This window comes from Erpetoichthys calabaricus, chromosome 12 (assembly GCF_900747795.2).
Source record: "Erpetoichthys calabaricus chromosome 12, fErpCal1.3, whole genome shotgun sequence".
Classification (NCBI taxonomy): Eukaryota; Metazoa; Chordata; class Cladistia; order Polypteriformes; family Polypteridae; genus Erpetoichthys; species Erpetoichthys calabaricus.
The window spans coordinates 17,050,981-17,071,495 of record NC_041405.2 but is presented as its reverse complement, the minus strand read 5'-3'; the positions used below and the strand labels follow the sequence as shown (position 1 = coordinate 17,071,495).

Below are 20,515 nucleotides of genomic sequence, written 5' to 3'. Positions count from 1 at the left end.
GCAACGATAGGGTTAAAAAAATAAAGCAATCAACATCTACAACATTAACCAGCTACCCTGATGCACTAACTTGTCTCCATGAATGGCTCTTACTGTGTAAAAGTCAATTTGGGAACTAATTTTTAACTTTCTTATGTGAAACAAGTAATTCACATACTTTTTAACTGCAATAATTGTGATTGTAAGGAATAGGTAAACTTGTATTAGCTGTCATTTGGTCTTGTGGTGAAGAAACGTTTTGTAATGCACAGATTTTTTTTTTTCCCCCTGATATTCTAACTACATTTTTATTTTTTATACAGTTATAGAGAAATCTGTGCTTCCAGAAATTGGGCCAGTGGAAGTTCAGAATTGTAACCAGGACTTAGATGCAACTCTCCAGAAACCTCCAAACCTTTCTCCTTCTTCTGAAGATATTTCTAAACAGATATTCAGCAATACTGAAGGAGAGGACGTGAAAGTGAACGATTCTCGTTTCTTAAGGACCAGCAGTGAACCGATCGTATATCACGTTAAGGAAGAGATCCAGGTTTGTGGATCTGTCCCAGTTAAAGAGGAGCAGCAATCTGAGATGGAGAACCATCTGCATGTTAAAACAGAAACGCCTTCTGTAGAGTCTCCTGACCAGAGTCACTTGGCTATTGACAAACCTGGTGAAATTGAGATGGAGGGCAGTAATTTCACAGTCCAGGAGGAGTGCAGTCAGGAAGAGATGCACATGTATGAGGAGGACTGTATTCCACATTGTGACAGTCATCACAACCTGGGCACTGGATCTAGTGAGAGTTTCACACAGAACACCCATTTGCCAGAACAGCAGATACTCCATGCAGGAGGAAAGCGTTTTATTTGTTCAGAATGTGGGAGGGCCTTCGGTTATTTAATACATTTAAGGTCACATCAAAGGACACACACGGGGGTGAAAGCGTACAACTGCACGCAATGTGGAATGACCTTCAGGCGTTTAGCGTATTTTAAAAAGCATGAAAGAACTCACACTGGGGAGAAACCATATAGTTGTGTTCAGTGCGGAAAGTCTTTCAAACAGTCATCCCACCTTAAAAGTCACCAGAGGATTCACACTGGAGAGAAACCTTACTGCTGCCCTGAGTGCGGCAAGACTTTCAGTCGATCGGGTGACCTCCAAAAACACAGACAGATTCACACCGGCGAGAGGCCCTACCCGTGCACTGTGTGTGGGAAGAGCTTCAACCAGTCAACCCACCTCAAATCCCATCTGAGAATTCATGGGAGAGGAAAACACATCGTTGACGTGCACAGTGGTCTTTATTACTGCAAAATTGGTGACAAAAGTGCTTAAATATTTTAAGATAAATTACCCCCCACCCACCATTCCAATCTTTATTTATTTAAATTGTATGATGAGGAACATAATTATAACGACAGGGACGAAAGTCATCTGGCAGCTATGACATTGTATGCCTAATTTAAAAAATATCAGAATCAGAATATCTTTATTGTCATTGTAACAAATACGACGAAATTAGGTGCAGTCCCTGCGGTGTCAAAATATAAATAAAATATAATTTAAAAAAGGATAAAGGATAAGAAGAAATAAGGTAGAACACAAACATTCAACGTAAGACCTTAATTGCACATGAACACTATTGCACAAGATGTCCTCTATTGCACTACTGCATTGGAGGTGGCATTCAGTGCCCTAATAGCTACAGGTTAGAAACTGTCATTCAGTCTATTAGTCTTTGTTTTCCATCCATCCATCCATTCTCCAACCCGCTGAATCCAAACAGGGTCACGGGGGTCTGCTGGAGCCAATCCCAGCCAACACAGGGCACAAGGCAGGGAACCAATCCCGGGCAGGGTGCCAACCCACCGCAGTAGTCTTTGTTTTGACGCTCCTATATCTTTTACCAGATAGCAACAGTTGGAACATGTCATGAGTGGGGTGTGAGGAGTCCTTTAAGATATTTTCTGCCTTCCTGATGCAGCGAGGGCCGTGCAGTTCATCCAGAGAAGGTAAAGTGCAGCCGATGATCTGCTGGGCTGTCTTTACGATCCGCTGAAGTGTCTTCCTCTAAAACACTTAAGCAATATGTGCTTCATCAGCAATAATTGAGTTCTCGTTAAGGAACTGGGTTGGAACAAAAACCTGCACATACTGTGGCACTCCAGGACCGACGTTGCCTACCCCTGCTCTAAACCACACGCCGAGGCAGTTAATACAGGATACTCTTGATAGAGCAGTGATAGGAGGACACCAGCAGTTTTTGGGGAATGTTATTTTTCCTGAGGACTCTGAGGAAATAAAGTCTCTGCTGAGCTTTCTTGGCCAGCTCTGCTGTGTTCACACCCCAGGACAGGTCTTCCATAAGCTCCTTGGTCTGAATTGTGTTCCGGAGCAGGTTGTTGTCAGCTGCTCCACTTCGTCCCTGTAGGCCATGGGTGTCGAACTCCAGTCCTGGAGGGCCGCAGTGGCTGCAGGTTTTCATTCTAACCACCTTCTTCATTAGTGACCAGTTTTTGCTGCTGATTAACTTGTTTTGCCTTTGTTTTAATTCACTTGACTCAGGCCCCATAGTTGTTTCTTTCTCCTTAATTAGCAGCCAAACAATAATGAGACACAACATGAACTGCCACATGACCAGCTCACCTGTGCCCATCACACAATATCTGAAAATAAAGAATGGTGATGGTCTCAGTAAGGTTTATCTCTCAGGTCACCAAAACATTTTAACAGTCAGCAGTTTTGGAATTGTCAGCTGTGTGAGAATGAGAGCAGCAACAAGCCATGGAATTAAATAACAGCTTTAATTAACAGCAAGAATCAGCTTCTCATTAAGAGATTGGTTGGAGTTTGAAATTCCAATTTAGCTGGTCATCTGTTGGCTCGTTTCACGTCTCTTTTCTGTTTGGCAGCCATTTAATGAAGAAAAGAGTTAATTCAGAGGACTGAACCCTTAAAAACAGGGCTACTAAAATGAAGGAAAAGGATGTTAGCAGTAAAAACTGGTCACTGGTTAGAATGAAAACCTGCAGCCATTGCGGCCCCCCAGGCCTGGAAAATTCAGCATCAGCAGTACTGTTTTGCAAGTGAAGGGAGCAGGAAGGCCCAGGAATGTGTGTTCTGATGCCATCACAGCTCTTGTGGCAAATGCCTTTCAAAGTCGGTATCGATCTGGATGGCACATTGATAGACCACGCCATGGAGAATGGGATGAAAAAACATTTAACATAATTATGTTACTTGATAATAACTTTGGTGTAGTCTCCTGACAATAACGCCTTTTCAATTGTATACGTAAATATGGGCCACCCTGTGTGTTGCATCAGTGCTGGTGTGTGCTCTGAATAGGTGCGCATATTATACTGGTACTGGTAAAGATCTAAAAAAAACAATTTTAAATGGTATGGTACTGGAATTAACCTCTCAATATCAATCCCCACCGAAACTCACTCTTGCAGTTCTGGAAAAATGTTTGTTTCATACACTTCACGAAATGAAACTGCGTGATACGATGCAATCAGAACTTCATGGGGATAACCAGAGGATGATTTTTGGGTAACATAGCGTTCATCTTAAAGAAATAGTATAAGTGACTGATCATATCAGGAAAAGAGATAAAGGTCAGGTGAACAACAGGCAGAAATGTAATACACAAAATGTACCGAAAGATGACTAATTGATTGGCTGTCCACTAAAGAAGGAATTGGACGGTTGCTACTACACAGATATTTCAAGCTAAACATAATAAGAAGAATAAGAGTGGAATAAAAATAGACTTTTATTTTCTAAGTTATCGGATGTGCAAACCAACGAACCAACCAGATTTAATGTGTGCATCGATCAACACTCTATGTAAATTCAATTGTTCATAAAGTCGCTGTAAGAGCCAATCTTATAAGGTTAAAGTTTTGAGTTAAACTCATATTAATGTTTGCTTAATTTGAATTGAACATAATTTCTTCCATAGTCCTAGACAATGGTATAGTCTTTTCCCCCTATAAGTTAGTAAGAGGTAGAATCTTCTTGCTATAACTGAGAAACAGTGTGATATTCGATTCAGTTGTGTTTAGAACTGGTCCCAGTAAGCAGGGACTTGACCCATTTTCAACTTAGAAATGAGATAAGCATACAGTTTTCTGACCGCTTTGAAATGGTTCAGAAATGATAAGTGATTAGTAACGATTTAAGATGTAACAAGATTAAGCTTAGAACTGAATTTTTTTTTATTATACATTTTTTCCCTCTTTTGCTATATTAATTTTCTTTTTTGTGTGAACTGTTGTATTTTGAAACTTAACTAAACACTTAAAAACAAAGATATTTTGTCTGTGGAATCATTTCTGCATGTCAGGCCTTTGTTGAATCCCATTTTTTAAGTTAGAGCTGCTGAACTTTGGGAAAACGCAGCTACAGCCGCCTTCTACTCTTTTGTTTTTTTGATCGTTCTGATCATGCTCCCTGTTCAAGCTTAAAACTAAAGCAGTGGTTCTCAAACTGTGGGGCGGGGGCGCGAAGATGTGAAAAAAAGAAAACAAGAATCGAAAATATGAAAAATACATCTATTGAAACCAAAACAAATTAACTTAAAGTACATTCTGATACGAGAAAAATAAATATAGAGTTAGATAAATATCGATAAAGTTAAGTAGGTATAATAAAATATGCATCTATGATATATCATTAATTAAAAAAGAACAAATTGGTATTAGTGGGCTCCTTTCAAAAAAATGTTGGGTGGGGGGGGCGATTAAAACTGTTATGAAAACTCGGGTCGCAAATACTTACAGGTTGAGAAACACTGAGCTAAAGAGTAATAAATGATATAAGTAACTGTATTCGTGCACCAAATTCTAATTTTAGCCACTTGATCAAATGGTAAAGGTAGGAAAATACTTTTCCTGCACAAGCAGATTACATTCATGTTGATTTAAAGGTACAAATTAGTGCAAAATGTGTTTTTGCAATGTTTTGGAAAATTCGATCATTTTTATCGACTACCAGTAACAGCACACTGCACGTTATCACTTGACTTCTAGTTTTCATCCTCTTTCTCTGTATGTTTACCATTCATTTGCTCAGAGGTTGATGTTCTTGCTGCTTCCTGAGCAGCTCTTCTTTACTCCACCCTAGCGGCCCGCTGCTTCTCTTCTTTCTTCGGCATCTTTTCTCGTTAAAACTGATTATGTCAGTGTTTGTGTTGCAATTACTTAGGACGTTTTCTTTAATTTTTCACTTAAGCTGGCCCTTAAGTCTTCAATCTGACTCAAGAATGATTTAAGATATGAAGAGGTAGGGGAAGTGACGGCGAAGGTGGTAGGAATGAGAATGGCAGCAGTGCAGCACGGTGCTGGCTGCTGCCGAAAGTTGATTCACGGTAAAATAAAAAGAGGAATAACCTTGGAGGTCAATCATCACCCCGAAAGCAGACTGTAGACGTCACATAGTATATGTGTACAGTACCAAATTTCAGGTCAATAGGTTAAACAGTTTGCGAGCTACAGATGATTTAAAATTCTGGACAGACAAACAAACAGCTACGGCAGCGTATTATATATAAAGACTAATGTTGAAATGACAATTAAATATCGTTTTGTCAAAAATGTATTTCACCCTTGTATCACTGACTGTAATGCATTTTGTATAGAATAATAAGCAAACCATGTTGAGATACCCACACTCTTTGGATTTAATCTGGGTGTTGAAAGATGCTGGAAGGGTTCTGTTCTTGTTATTATACCAAAGAAGACTGTAGTGTGTTGATGGTAATCTAGAAGTGGACAGGTGTGGTCATTTATGTTTGAGCATTAACAGATTTATTGTACACCACCCATTTTTTTAAGTTGCAATATAGTCACATTTGAATATTGCTCTGGGTTAATACTGAGTAAAAGTGCAAACTTGGTTTTGAGTTTGTTTTGCAAACAGTGTGGCATAGTGAACTGTAAACCATAACACATTTTATTTACCACCTTTGACTGACTGATCTAGATCTACAGTACCTAGGTCTACCTGTGAGATTTTAGTATGTACTTAACATTTATTAGTCACTTAAGTGTGAAAAAGATGAAAATAAATGTTAACAATACACTGTTTTTGTCGTACCTCCACATTTACATGAGTACAGTACATCAGACAATTATTATTACTAATACAGTACTGATTTTATACCGCAATGTTCTTGAAAAGACACATACTTTAAATCACTTTTATAGAATAACACTGGACACACTAGAATAATTCATATAGAATACATTTTTTGACAGAACCTATCCATTAAGAGAAAAGAACAATAGAAAAGAGAAATTTTATGTCTGATATCAAAATGCTTCAGAGTCCAAAGCTGATCGTCTTGCCTCTTCTTCAAGAAATGCAGTCCGTGTTATGGGGTTTTCACCCAAACCTGAAACTGGACAAGAAGGTTAGAAATAGAAAAGACTGATATAATTAAATAAAAAATAATTCTGAATTGAGATCGACAGTTTGTTAAAAATGTCCAACGCTCTCATTCTCTTTTCGACAGTCTGTTCGTGGGCACAGATAAAATATAAATCACAAACTGAGCATCCCGTCCCAATATTTACCTGCTAACGTGAAGTCAATTTGTATATATTTTAATATAGGTAAGAACAGGAATGACTTTGTCGTAATTGGAGAGGTTCATCTTGTAACCATAACGAAGGAAACCGACGAAGCCCGTTATTTTCTTTCGGAACTGCAGACCGCTGCAGCCTTGTTGCCTCTGACACGACACATAGAAGTCAGATAACCGGAAGTCGGTGACTTTTATTTTTTTGGATTTTTCAGTGGAGCGGAAGAGGGCGGGGCATTTTTCCGATGCCAGCTTCATACTACTGTCATAATGTACAGCCAGGACAGGTAACGAGCCCAAGAGAAAAACAACCCCACTGTGCAAAGTCGTGGAGAATTTCACCTTTCGGCTGCCGTTCGTTATTCTTATTGAGTATTCTTCTGAATCTTCTGGAAAGTTTGTGCACTAACGTTACTTGCCAACTTCCGTCGGAGCCGATCGTTTTCATCATTTCAGATTTAACACATAAAAAGCATCCAATAAACTGGGGTTCACGGCTTTGACATGGAGCGCAGGCTCTCTTGCAGCGTTTTTCAGGAGCACTTTGCCTCTTTAAAGGCGGCTCTGGATACCGTACTACTAAACTTCACGAATTCTGTGGACAGCCGGTTTGCAGACTTTCTATTGGAAATGTCAGAAAAAGAAAAGGAAATCGAAAGTCTGAAGCTTCAGCTGCACCTGTCCAGAAGTGAAGTGAGGTCCATGCGGAAATACCTGCGCACCGCCGACGTTAACTTCACGAGGTCCACGACAGGCGGGCAAACAGCGAGCGGTAAGGCGCAGCAATTCAGCGCGGTCCAGAAGGAGAAGACGGCGAGTACACGGCCCGACTCGAGAGCGGTTCGAGTGCCCGGGGCGGACTGTGGCCAACGGGGCTCAGCGGTTACTTCTAGCTGTCGATCACTTATCGCTGATGTGTCATCTCCTCGAATAACGGCACCGGTCCAGACCGAGCACACGGAGCTGAAACAAGCAACCAGAGCGTACCGACATTTACCGCAGGCGGTGCACAGCTGGAGATGCCGGGAGAGCGCGGGCATGAGCGACTGTGCCACGGCAGGGTTCGGTAAGCAATTAGTATTATGCAGATAGAGGACTTAACGGAGGATTCCTAGAATATTGGTTGTGCTTCAATAACTAACTAACTAATTAATTAATTCATTAAGTAATTAATAAGTGCGGTGGGCTGGCGCCCTGCCCGGGATTTGTGCCTGCCTTGCACCCTATGCTGGCTGGGATTGGCCTCAGCAGACCCCCGTGACCCATTATTTGGATGATGGATGGATGGGTTCTGAAACGGGACTTGCATATATTGATTAGTGATGGCACACTCTTAAAATACACTTTACTGGGTTGTGTGGTTCCTCGCAGAGCCAGTGCCTGGTAGAAGTTGGCATATGAATTTGGCTTTTGAAAAGGTTCTTAATACAGGTGCTGGTCATAAAATTAGATTATCATGACAAAGTTGATTTTTTTCAGTAATTCCATTCAAAAAGTAAAACTTGTATATTAGATTCATTCATTACACACAGACTGATGTATTACACATGTTTATTTCTTTTAATGTTGCTGATTATAACTGACAACTAATGAAAGTCCCAAATTCAGTATCTCGGATAATTAGAATATCAATTAAGACCAATGCAAAAAAAGGATTTTTAGAAATGTTGGCCAACTGAAAGGTATGAACATTAAAGTATGAGCATGTACAGCACTCAATATTTAGTTGGGGCTCCTTTGGCCTGGATTACTGCAGCAATGCGGCGTGGCATGGAGTCGATCGGTCTGTGGCACTGCTCAGGTGTTATGAGAGCCCATGTTGCTCTGATAGTGGCCTTCAGCTCTTCTGAATTGTTGGGTCTGGCGTATTGCATCTTCCTCTTCACAATACCCCATAGATTTTCTATGGGGTTAAGGTCAGGCGAGTTTGCTGGCCAATCAAGAACAGGGATACCATGGTCCTTAAACCAGGTACTGGTAGCTTTGGCACTGTGTGCAGGTGCCAGGTCCTGTTGGAAAATGAAATTTGCATCTCCATAAAGTTCGTCTGCAGCAGGAAGCATGAAGTGCTCTAAAACTTCCTGGTAGACGGCTGCATTGACCTTGGACCTCAGAAAACACAATGGACCAACACCAGCAGATGACATGGCACCCCAAACCATCACTGACTGTGGAAACTTTACACTGGACCTCAAGCAACGTGGATTCTGTGCCTCTCCTCTCTTCCTCCAGACTCTGGGACCTTGATTTCCAAAGGAAATGCAAAATTTACTTTCATCAGAGAACATAACTTTGGACCACTCAGCAGCAGTCCAAAGGCGAGACGCTTCTGACGCTGTCTCTTGTTCAAGAGTGGCTTGACACAAGGAATGCGACAGCTGAAACCCATGTCTCGCATACGTCTGTGCGTGGTGGTTCTTGAAGCACTGACTCCAGCTGCAGTCCACTCTCTGTGAATCTCCCCCACATTTTTGAATGGGTTTTGTTTCACAATCCTCTCCAGGGTGCGGTTATCCCTATTGCTTGTCCACTTTTTTCTACCACATCTTGTCCTTCCCTTCGCCTCTCTATTAATGTGCTTGGACACAGAGCTCTGTGAACAGCCAGCCTCTTTAGCAATGACCTTTTGTGTCTTGTCCTCCTTGTGCAAGGTGTCAATGGTCATCTTTTGGACAACTGTCAAGTCAGCAGTCTTCCCCATGATTGTGTAGCCTACAGAACTGGACTGAGAGACCATTTAAAGGCTTTTGCAGGTGTTTTGAGTTAATTAGCTGATTAGAGTGTGGCATCAGGTGTCTTCAATATTGAACCTCTTCACAATATTCTAATTTTCCGAGATACTGAATTTGGGACTTTCATTAGTTGTCAGTTATAATCATCAACATTAAAAGAAATAAACATTTGAAATACATCAGTCTGTGTGTAATGAATGAATCTAATATACAAGGTTCACTTTTTGAATGGAATTACTGAAATAAATCAACTTTGTCATGATATTCTAATTTTATGACTAGCATCTGTATGTTGACGACACTGAAATCTTTAACATCTAGTAGGCTACCTACCTAGCATGAGAAAAATGAGAAAAGCAGCATGTGTTATTGTCCTTTAAAAATCATGAACCATTGCTACTTCAGAAATCTGTTATAATCTATTAATAAGTATTTATGGAGCCTGCTACAAATAAATAGATGTGGTGGAACGTTTACAAACATTCATCTAACGGATTTGTATTTTAGGGCAGTACTGGGATTTCAATGATTTCTACAGCCGTTCCTTTTCTGTGGCAGAATGATTAACACACATCTTTATTCCATCCATTTTCCAACCCGCTGAATCCGAACACAGGGTCACGGGGGTCTGCTGGAGCCAATCCCAGCCAACACAGGGCACAAGGCAGGGAACCAATCCTGGGCAGGATGCCAACCCACCGCAGTACATCTTTATTAGTTATTGTAAAATATTACATGTAGGAAGTAGAAATGTTAAGTTTGAATACACACTGGGTGGTTTTAAACTCGAAAGCATCCCTTCTAATGGGGACCTGGGAGACACAGTGGACTTGTCATTATCTACATTCAGAGAGCGTGCTGAAGTGATCAAGAAAGCTAACAGAATGTTAAGTTATAAATCATGGTGTGTGGAGTTCAAATCAAGGGAGGTTACATTTTAGCTTTATAAGTCATCAGTGAGGTCCTCACATGGAGTTCTTTGTTCAGGTTTGGTTTCCACATTACAGAAAAGACATAGCAAAGAATTCCAACTAGAGTAATTCAGGTTACTGAGAGGTGTGATCTATGAGGAGAGACTGAAGGAGTTGAACCAAATGGAGGTTAAGAGGGGACATGACAGAAGTGTTTAACATTATGAAAGGAATTAGATCAGAGAATCCCAGCTGTTCCTTTAAAACAAATAAGAACACAGAGACACGGCTGTAAACTTATTATGGGCACATTTCACACAAATGTTAGAAAGGTTTTCTTCACACAAAGAATCATAGACACATGGAATAAATTACCAAGTAGTGTGGTAAACGGTAGGACTTTAGGGACCTTCAGATTTCAGCTTGATGTTATTTTGGACAATCTGGGTGAATAGGGTGGGCCAGTTTGTTGGGCCGAATGGCCTGTTCTTATCAAAACTTGTCTGATATTAGTTATTTTGAAAGTAGGAGTAGAGTTCACCAAAAAGACGTCAACAAATCAAGTCCCAGACATTAACCAGCTGCTCTTTTGTGTCTTATCCATATTACTAACCGAGAATGGTAAACCGGATGGCATGGACGCAGGTACACGGCGATGGGACCATGAGACATACTGCGCAGGCGCGTACAGCGCACGTCTCATACATCGCAAGCGAAGTCGTATCCACCGCACACGAAGGAGTCATGGCCCAAAAACGAAAGAGCTCAACTGACGTGAATGAGAAATGAAGCAACAATGCGCCCATAGCTAACGACTAACGACACAGCCACACAAAAAAGAGGATTCTGCGCTGCAGCCAAGATTCAAACGGAAGAGGCTACGGAGGCGGCACAGGTCCACTGTGAGTGGCACAACTACGGTAGGCGCAGGCGTCACCGCCATATTGTGAGTGGCACTACTGCGAAGTAAAGTTAGGAATAACGTGCTGCTTGGGATTGTAGAAACCGCTGAACGCTTTACACCGAATGCAAACACAATACAGCTCAACAATACAAACACGAGCCCACCTGGATAAGATCAATGAACGCAGGAGCCTACAACGCGCGTCTGAAACTGTGGAAGCAATGCAGGCACGGGTTCAAAACGAACGAGCTCGACTGACGGATATACAAACACGAGCCCGCCTGGATAAAATCAATGAACGCAGGCGCCTACAACGCGCGTCTGAAATGCCGCAAGCAAAGCGGGCACGGCTCCAAGACGAACGGCCTCGACTAATGTATTTCAGGATACCCAACGCCGGGGGTAGGTGAGCGAAGCAAGCAGGGGGCAGAGCCCCCCTTGTTATTCATGATAATTGACTTTTCAGTGAAGGGCACCGTGGCAGACCTATTATTGAAAGTCCGGACCCACAACTTTTTTTTTTATCATGTTTCTGTGCCCCTAGAAGGGTGCCATAACTCTCATCATTAGCACTGACAGCATAGAAGGCAATGCAGGGATTTGTCCTCTTCACTCTTTTATCTTTCCTGTCTGACGTAAGCCAGTCATTATTTTTAACTTCCCATATGGGTGATTTTAAGAAATACGATAGTTAAACTTGCTTTAACTGGCAATGGTGTTGAGATAAAGAAATGTATAATACAAATCTTCATTTCATTTCATTTTGGACTTCGATGGACTGGTGCCCTGCTCAGGGTTTTTTTTTTCTGCTTTGTGCCCGATGCTGTTAGGCAGACCCTGGCACCCTGTGATCCCAAATTGGATTAAGTTATATGAGAATGGGGTGGCACGGTGGCGCAGTGGTAGCGCTGCTGTCTCGCAGTTAGGAGACCTGAGGTCCGCTTCCCGGGTCCTCCTTGCGTGGAGTTTGCATGTTCTCCCCATGTCTGCATGGGTTTCCTCCCACAGTCCAAAGACATGCGGGTTAGGTGGATTGGCAATCCTAAATTGTCCCTAGTATCCAGGAATGTTAATCGATACATGTACTGTCTTTGTTATATTGAAGCTCATTCATATTTAGGGATATATTTTGAATATTTGTTCTGATCTAAAATCTCTGTAATCAGACTTTCTTTTGAACTGAGTTCAGATCATCCATCCATCCATCCATTTTCCAACCCGCTGAATCCGAACACAGGGTCACGGGGGTCTGCTGGAGCCAATCCCAGCCAACACAGGGCACAAGGCAGGAAACAATCCCGGGCAGGGTGCCAACCCACCGCAGGTTCAGATCAACTGATGATTAAATTATTTTAATTACTTGAGATATGATTACAAGTTTTAAAATGTTAACAATTAACATCATGTAAATTACTTTTGGATTAGGAGTACTTTTCTAATGTAACTGAATTTGGTGAAGAGCTCTTGCTTTTTTTTTTTTTTTTTTTTACCCATCCTAGATACAGTATATTAACATTTTTAGATACTTGTTCATGTTCAACAGTGATCTGTGATATGCATCATTTTCATAGGTCAAAACCCATTGTAACAATTACTGATGAGTAAGTGAAACAGGCAAGTTTCAGTTCACATACATTTCAGCGAAACTGATGTTAAAATTCCCGTGACCCTGTGTTCGGATTCAGCGGGTTAGAAAATGGATGGATGGATGGATGATGTTAAAATTACGTTTGCAGGTACAGTGAAACCTTGGATTGCGTGTAACTTGGTTTGCGAGTGTTCTGCAAGACGAGCTAAAATTTTTAATACATTTTAACTTGATAAACGAGCGAGGTCTTTGTCCGTCGAGCATCACGTGGGGATTGTGGGTACTCGTCTCCCATGCTCGTTCTCATTCGGCGTGCCTCACTCATATAGTCACACCCGTAAAGAGCATATACTGTTTACTATAGCATGGTGACCATGTGTGTGTGCTGTAACATGCGAGTCCTTGTCATGCACCCCAAAACATGAGGCTGAGTCTCAGTACTTTAGCAAAGCCAGCTTTATTCAGCTTGAAACAGGAACAGCATGGTTATTTATTGTAGCGGGATCTACCGCTCTCCTATACACAGACCCAGCAATCAGGCCGGCTCGTGGACAGGTTAGTGGCTAAGTAATACTGTGCCCTGCATTTATAATAATCCTTGTATTACCCATCGATGGTAGGCGCTTATAGTTTGACCGCGATCTTTTTGGATTCTCTTTTACGGCGAACTGCTACAGCGCTGGGAGCCTGCGGTTGCTTGCTTGACCATCATCAACAAGTCCTTCCATGAGAACATTAAATACAAAGAGGACTATTTCATTTATGTTAGGTAGAATGCCCAGAGGGGACTTGGCGGTCTTGTGGCCTGGAACCCCTGCAGATTTTATTTTTTTCCCCAGCCGTATGAAGTTTTTTTTTTTGTTTGTTTTTTCTGTCCTCCCTGGCCATCGGACCTTACTCTTATTCTATGTTAACTAATGTTGTCTTATTTTAATTTCTTACTTTGTCTTTTATTTTTATTTTCTTCATTATGTAAAGCACTTTGAGCTACTTTTTTGTATGAAAATGTGCTATACAGTAATCCCTCGCTATATCGCGCTTCGCCTTTCGCGGCTTCACTCCATCGCGGATTTTATATGTAAGCATATTTAAATATATATTGCGGATTTTTTGCTGGTTCGCGGATTTCTGCGGACAATGGGTCTTTTAATTTCTGGTACATGCTTCCTCAGTTGGTTTGCCCAGTTGATTTCATACAAGGGACGCTATTGGCAGATGGCTGAGAAGCTACCCAACGTACTTTTCTCTCTCTCTTGCGCTGACTTTCTCTGATCCTGACGTAGGGGGATTGAGCAGGGGGGCTGTTTGCACACCTAGACAATACAGACGCTCGTCTAAAAATGCTGAAAGATTATCTTCATGTTGCTACCTTCTGTGCAGCTGCTTCCAGAAGCGACATGCTGCACAGTGCTTCACATACTTAAAAGCTCGAAGGGCACGTATTGATTTTTGATTGAAAAACAAACTCTGTCTCTCTCTTTGTCTGCTCCTGACGGAGGGGGTGTGAGCTGCCGCCTTCAACAGCTTTGTGCCGTGGTGCTTCGCATACTTAAAAGCCAAATAGCCCTATTGATTTGTTTGCTTTTCTCTATCTCTGTGACAGTCACTGCTCCTGATGCGCACTCCTTTGAAGAGGAAGATATGTTTGCATTCTTTTAATTGTGAGATGGAACTGTCATTTCTGTCTTGTCATGGAGCACAGTTTAAACTTTTGAAAAAGAGACAAATGTTTGTTTGCAGTGTTTGAATAACGTTCCTGTCTCTCTACAACCTCCTGTGTTTCTGCGCAAATCTGTGACCCAAGCATGACAATATAAAAATAACCATATAAACATATGGTTTCTACTTCGCGGATTTTCTTATTTCGCGGGTGGCTCTGGAACGCAACCCCCGCGATGGAGGAGGGATTACTGTATAAATAAATGTTGTTGTTGTAGTGTGTGTGTGTGTGTCCTGCAGGGGGTTGGCGCCCAGCCCGGGATTGGTTCCTGCCTTGTGCCCTGTGTTGGCTGGGATTGGCACCAGCAGACCCCCGTGACCCTGTGTTCGGATTCAGCGGGTTGGAAAATGGATGGATGGATGGATATTTGAGAATATTAGGTATTTACAAATATTTGAAGATACACACCTTAATTGGCCTTTCCGATTTTTTTATACACAGATATAAAGAAAGCTACACTGCCAGTCGCCAGAGAAATTATGACTATGGAAAAGCAGCCTTTTAACAAGGACCTTCATGCGACACTCCAGAACCTACCAAATCCGTCCTCTTGTGAAGGCCTCCCTGAGCAGAGCTTCGGCCACAATGTAGAGAAGGAGTTGAAAGCAAGCGATTCTCACTTCCTGGGGGCCTGCAGTGAGCAGAGCTCATATAATTTTAAAGAAGAAAACCAGGTTTGTGGATCTGCTCAGGTTAAAGAGGAGCTCTCTGAGATGGAGGAGTATATGCACGTTCAGCTGGATGCACCTTCTGTAGAGTCTGCTGCCCAGAGTCACTTGGCTATTGACGGTCCTGAAGAAGTTCGAATGGAGAGCAGTAATTTCACAGTGCAGGAGCAGCACAGTCAAGTAGAGGTGCATATGTATAAGGAGCAAGTGGACGAGAACTATATCCCACGTTGGGTAATTCATCATCAACACAACCGGCACACTGAGTCTGCCAAACATTTCGCACAAAACACCAGTCTGCAGGAACACTTGACGCAGCACTCGGGAGAGAAGCGCTTCAGTTGTACCCAGTGTGGGAAGAGCTTCAATTATTTAATAAACCTGAAGTCTCACCAGAGGATTCACACCGGAGAGAAGCCATACAGTTGTGCGCAATGTGGAAAGGCCTTCAGTCATTTAACTAACCTTAAAATCCATGAGCGGATTCACACCGGAGAGAAGCCATACAGGTGCGCTCAGTGTGGAAAGTCCTTCAACCAGTCAACCCACCTTAAAATCCACCAGAGGATTCACACTGGGGAAAAACCTTACAGCTGTCCTGAATGCGGCAAGACTTTCAATCAGTCGGGACCCCTCAAAATACACAGAAGTATTCACACGGGGAAAAAGCCGTACCCGTGTTCTGTGTGCGGGAAGAGCTTCAACCAGTCAGCCCTCCTCAAATCTCATCTGAAAATCCATGAAAGAGCAAAACCACAGTGTTGATGTTTAAAGCACCCTGGGTGACCATTAGAAAAGTAAGTGAGTACCTAAATGTTTTTTAAATAACCCACGACTCCAGCTCTTTATGTTATGTTTTGTAGGATGAAGTGCTAGCAGTCTAGTGTAAACTTTACATTTTGTGCAACGTACAGTCGTGGCCAGAAGTTTTGAGAATGACACAAATATTAATTTTCACAAAGTTTGCTGCCTCAGTTTTAATGATGGCAATTTGCATCTACTCCAGAATGTTCTGAAGAGTGATGAGATGAATTGCAAAGTCCCTCTTTGCCATGAAAATGAACTTAATCCCAAAAAACCACTGAATTTCGGCCCTGCCACTAAAGGACCTGCTGGCGTCATTTCAGCGATCCTCTCGTTAACAGGTGAGAAGGACACGGCTGGAGATCACTCTGTCATGCTGACTGAGTTACAATAGAGAGGTTCATTTGTTGTGAAGAAGGCTTCAGGGCGCCCAAGAAAGTTCAGCAAGTGCCAGGACCATCTCCTAAAGTTGATTCAGCTGGGGGCACCACCAGTGCAGAGCTTGCTCAGGAATGGCAGCAGGCAGGTGGGAGTGAGGTGAAGACTTTTGGAGGACGGCCTGGTGGGTGTCAAGAAGGGCAGCAAAGAAGCCAAGGAAAACATCGGGGACAGACGGATATTCTGCAAAAGATACAGGGATTGGACTGCTGGGGTCAAGTCATTTTCTGTGATCAAACCCCTTTTCCGATTGTTTGGGGCATCTGGAAAAAAAGCAAAGGTGAGCGGCGCTACCATCAGTTCTGTCTCAGGCCAACAATAAAGCATCCTGAGACCATTCATGTCAGCCAAGGCAGTGGGTTCACTCACAATTTTGCCTAAGAAAGCAGCCATGAATAAAGAATGGGACCAAAACATCCTTTGAGATCAACTTCTCCCAATCATCCAAGAACAGTTTGGTGACCCACAATGCCCTTTTCCAGCATGATGGAGCACCGGGCCAGAAGGAAAAAGTGAGAGATAAGTGGCATGGGGAACGAACCATCAACATTTTTGGGGTCCATGGCCAGGAAACTCCCCATTGAGAACTTGTGCTCAATCCTCAAGAGGCAGGCGGACAAACAAAAAACCCACAAATTCTAACAAATTCCAAGCAGTGATTCTGCAAGAATGGGCTACCATCAGTCAGGTTTTGGCCCAGAAGTTGATTAACAGACAGCCTGCCAGGGTAAATTGCAGAGGTCTTCAAAATGAAAGCAGGGCCAACACTGCAAATATTGAGTACTTTGTAGAAACCCCCTTGGCAGCAATTTAGGCTTTGAGACTTTGTGGGGAGTTGCATTGCATTTTTGGACCTGGAGAAAGCATATGACAGGGTGCCTCAAGAGGAGTTGTGGTATTGTATGAGGAAGTCGGGAGTGGCAGAGAAGTACGTAATAAGAGTTGTACGGATATGTACGAGGGAAGTGTGACAGTGGTGAGGTCTGCAGTAAGACTGACGGATGCATTCAAGGTGGAGGTGGGATTACATCAGGGATCGGCTCTGAGCCCTTTCTTATTTGCAATGGTGATGGACAGGTCAACATACGAGATTAGACAGGAGTCCCCGTGGACTATGATGTTTGCTGATAACATTGTGATCTGTAGCAATAGTAGGGAGCAGGTTGAGGAGACCCTGGAGAGGTGGAGATATGCTCTAGAGAGGAGAGGAATGAAGGTCAGTAGGAACAAGACAGAATACAGGTGTGTAAATGAGAGGGAGGTCAGTAGAATGGTGAGGATGCAGGGAGTAGAGTTGGCAAAGGTGGATGAGTTTAAATATTTGGGATCAACAGTACAGAGTAGTGGGGATTGTGAAAGAGAGGTGAAAAAGAGAGTGCTGGCAGGGTGGAACGGGTGGAGAAGAGTGTCAGAAGTGATTTGAGACAGGCGGGTATCAGCAGGAGTGAAAGGGAAGGTCTACAGGACGGTAGTGAGACCAGCTATGTTATATGGGTTGGAGATGGTGGCACTGACCAGAAAGCAGGAGACAGAGCTGGAGGTGTCAGAGTTAAAGATGCTAAGATTCACACTGGGCGTGACGAGGATGGATAGGATTAGAAATGAGGACATTAGAGGATCAGCTCAAGTTGGACAGTTGGGAGACAAAGTCAAAGAGGCGAGATTGTGTTGGTTTGGACATGTGCAGAGGAGAGATGCTGAATATATTGGGAGAAGAATGCTAAGGATAGAGCTGCCAGGGAAGAGGAAAAGAGGAAGGCCTTAGAGAAGGTTTATGGTTGTGGTGAGAGGGGACATGCAGGTGATGGGTGTAACAGAACAAGATGACGAGGACAGAAAGATATGGAAGAAGATGATCCACTGTGGTGACCACTAACCGGAACAGCTGAAAGAAGAAGAAGAAGATCCTATTGCCCCTTGGGGATTAATAAGGTATATCAAATCAAAAAACCAAAAATCCTGATCTATAACTCACCACAGATTGATTGCAATCAATGTTGTTGAGGTCCACAGAGAGTTCCTTGGACTTCATGGCTTGGTTTCTGTGCAAACATGCAGACTTTATATACACAAATACACATCTCAATGATTTCCATCTTTGGACTCCAATCAAGTTCTAGAAACAGCTCAAGGATAATTAAAGTAAACAGGATACATGTGAGCACAAGTCGAGTACCACAGCATGGGGTCACAGTGCTTACATGAATGAGAAATTTCACTTTTTGATTATTAGTAAATTTGCAGACTTTTCTAAAAACGTGTTCTCACTTTATCATTATGGGTTATTGACTGTAAATTAATGGTCAGAAATGGCAAATGTATCCATTGAAAAATAAATCTACAATGCAGTGCAGTGTAGTCTGAATACTTTGTGAATCCCCTGTACACCGTCTGGTCCTCAAGTGTAAATTTGATAAACCAATGCTTGATGTGCCCAATTTTTATTTTTAGATCTTAATTATGTTCACGGTACAATTGGAGGTTTTGAAGAAACATTTCAAATTGAGAATATGATACGAAATGCCAGATTCCACACTTAATATGCTGTATATATTAAAATCTGTGCATTGTAATAACATTCTTAAAGTCGCCATGGTAATATAAAAAGTGTAATGAAGATTAAGATTAACAGTCTTTATTTGAATGATATTTTGTGTAAAAAAATACTGAAAGAAAAACGTATTCATGTTTTTCTTTTTTCAAAATGCATTTGCACCAGTTGGGAATTATAAAAATGCTTTGAATAGGATTGTTTTATATAGCACACGTTTATTTTGTTAAGACAATCAAAATGGTTAACAACATTATCATTAAACATGTCTTCTAATCAAGGCTGGTATTGTAACAAATATGCCTAAAGCCGACTTTGAAAAAACTGCATGTGCCTTCGTTAACTTTCTAAGAGTTTCTTTATTTATAGTTTAAAGCGGCACGTTGACTCCCCAAAGGTGTAAATCAAGAATGCTACTTACCCATGAGAGAATAGGTATTTAATTATTTAAATGATAAGGGGTGAATGCTAGGTTTTACTTGTAAAAACAGGTAAACCGTTATTTGTGTCAAGACGCACAAGTTGCATCCCTGCACTCCGATGACGTAAAGACGCTTTGAATAGAATACCGGAAGTCTGGGGTTTTATTGTTTTGAATGTACAGCTAAGCGGAAGTGGGCGTGTCTCTTTTCTGATTCCTGCTTCAGAGTGCTGATCAAATGGCGCCACCCAATAGGCTTAGAACTAGCAGCGAATTGCCAACCTTACCAAACGGAAACCGCGGATAATTGTATTTTTACAAAGACGTCCTGGAGGTCTCCTCAGAACCAACAGTTCTTGTTCTGGAAATTTTGAATAATCACCGACTGATTCCCTTCGGAGCCCCTCAAATCCATCGTCAGCGTTTAAGACAGAGAACACGCCAGTAAACTGCGCGACTATCGTCCTTGGCATGGAGTCCAGGTTCTCCTGCAGCCTTTTTGAAGAGCATTTTGCATCTTTAAAAGCGGCACTGGACTCCGCATTATTAAACTTCACACATTCCGTGGACAACAGATTTGCAGGCTTTTTGTTAGAAATGTCCGAAAAGGAGAAGGAAATTGAAAGTCTGAAGCTTCAGTTGCACCTGTCCAGGAGTGAAGTGAGGTCTATGCGGAAATATTTGCGTACTTCGGACTGTAATGTGTCAAGTTTAAGTGCGACTGGGAAGACACAGGCTCGGCCACAAGGATCACGCGCTGTCCGTGATGGCGGACCGGCTGCCACCAGCGAAACTTCCCACTCCCCGCGCTGCCGTCTAGTTGGCGCTGCTGAAGAGACGGCACACGCCGAGCAAACGCGATCGAAAGGCGTACCCAGAGGTCATAAGGATATACCGCAGACAGTGCGGGAGTGGAGCCAAGAAGACACCGCGTGCGTGAGCGACAGTGGCAGCAGCGGGCTGGGTAAGCGAGATGTTTGCACTGCGCGAAAGGCACGGTGGCGCAGTAGTTAGCCCTGCTGTCTCGTTGTTTTAAAATCCCCGTTATGTACATTTCCACTGTGTGAATGTAAGATTTCACCGTGTTTTGCGGATTTCACAGGGTTTATTGGTGGATCAGTGCCAGGATGGGTGTATGTGTGAGAGGGCTGAGGGTACGGGGCTGTTGTGATGTTGCTGATAAAGGCAAAGGCCTAAACATGA

At 42.5% G+C, this 20,515-nt stretch overlaps 1 protein-coding gene across 1 annotated transcript in view; it reads left to right on the top strand.

Annotated features, from left to right (window-relative positions):
• Positions 1–20,515, top strand: part of LOC114662989 (uncharacterized) — a 63,932-nt gene that overhangs the window by 37,728 nt on the left and 5,689 nt on the right. Inside the window, exons 5-8 of the mRNA XM_028816747.2 lie at positions 303–1,313; positions 7,057–7,641; positions 14,872–15,856; positions 19,690–20,276. Of these exons, the coding sequence (XP_028672580.2) occupies positions 303–1,313; positions 7,057–7,641; positions 14,872–15,856; positions 19,690–20,276 (3,168 nt within the window). The remainder of the gene's footprint in view (positions 1–302; positions 1,314–7,056; positions 7,642–14,871; positions 15,857–19,689; positions 20,277–20,515) is intronic.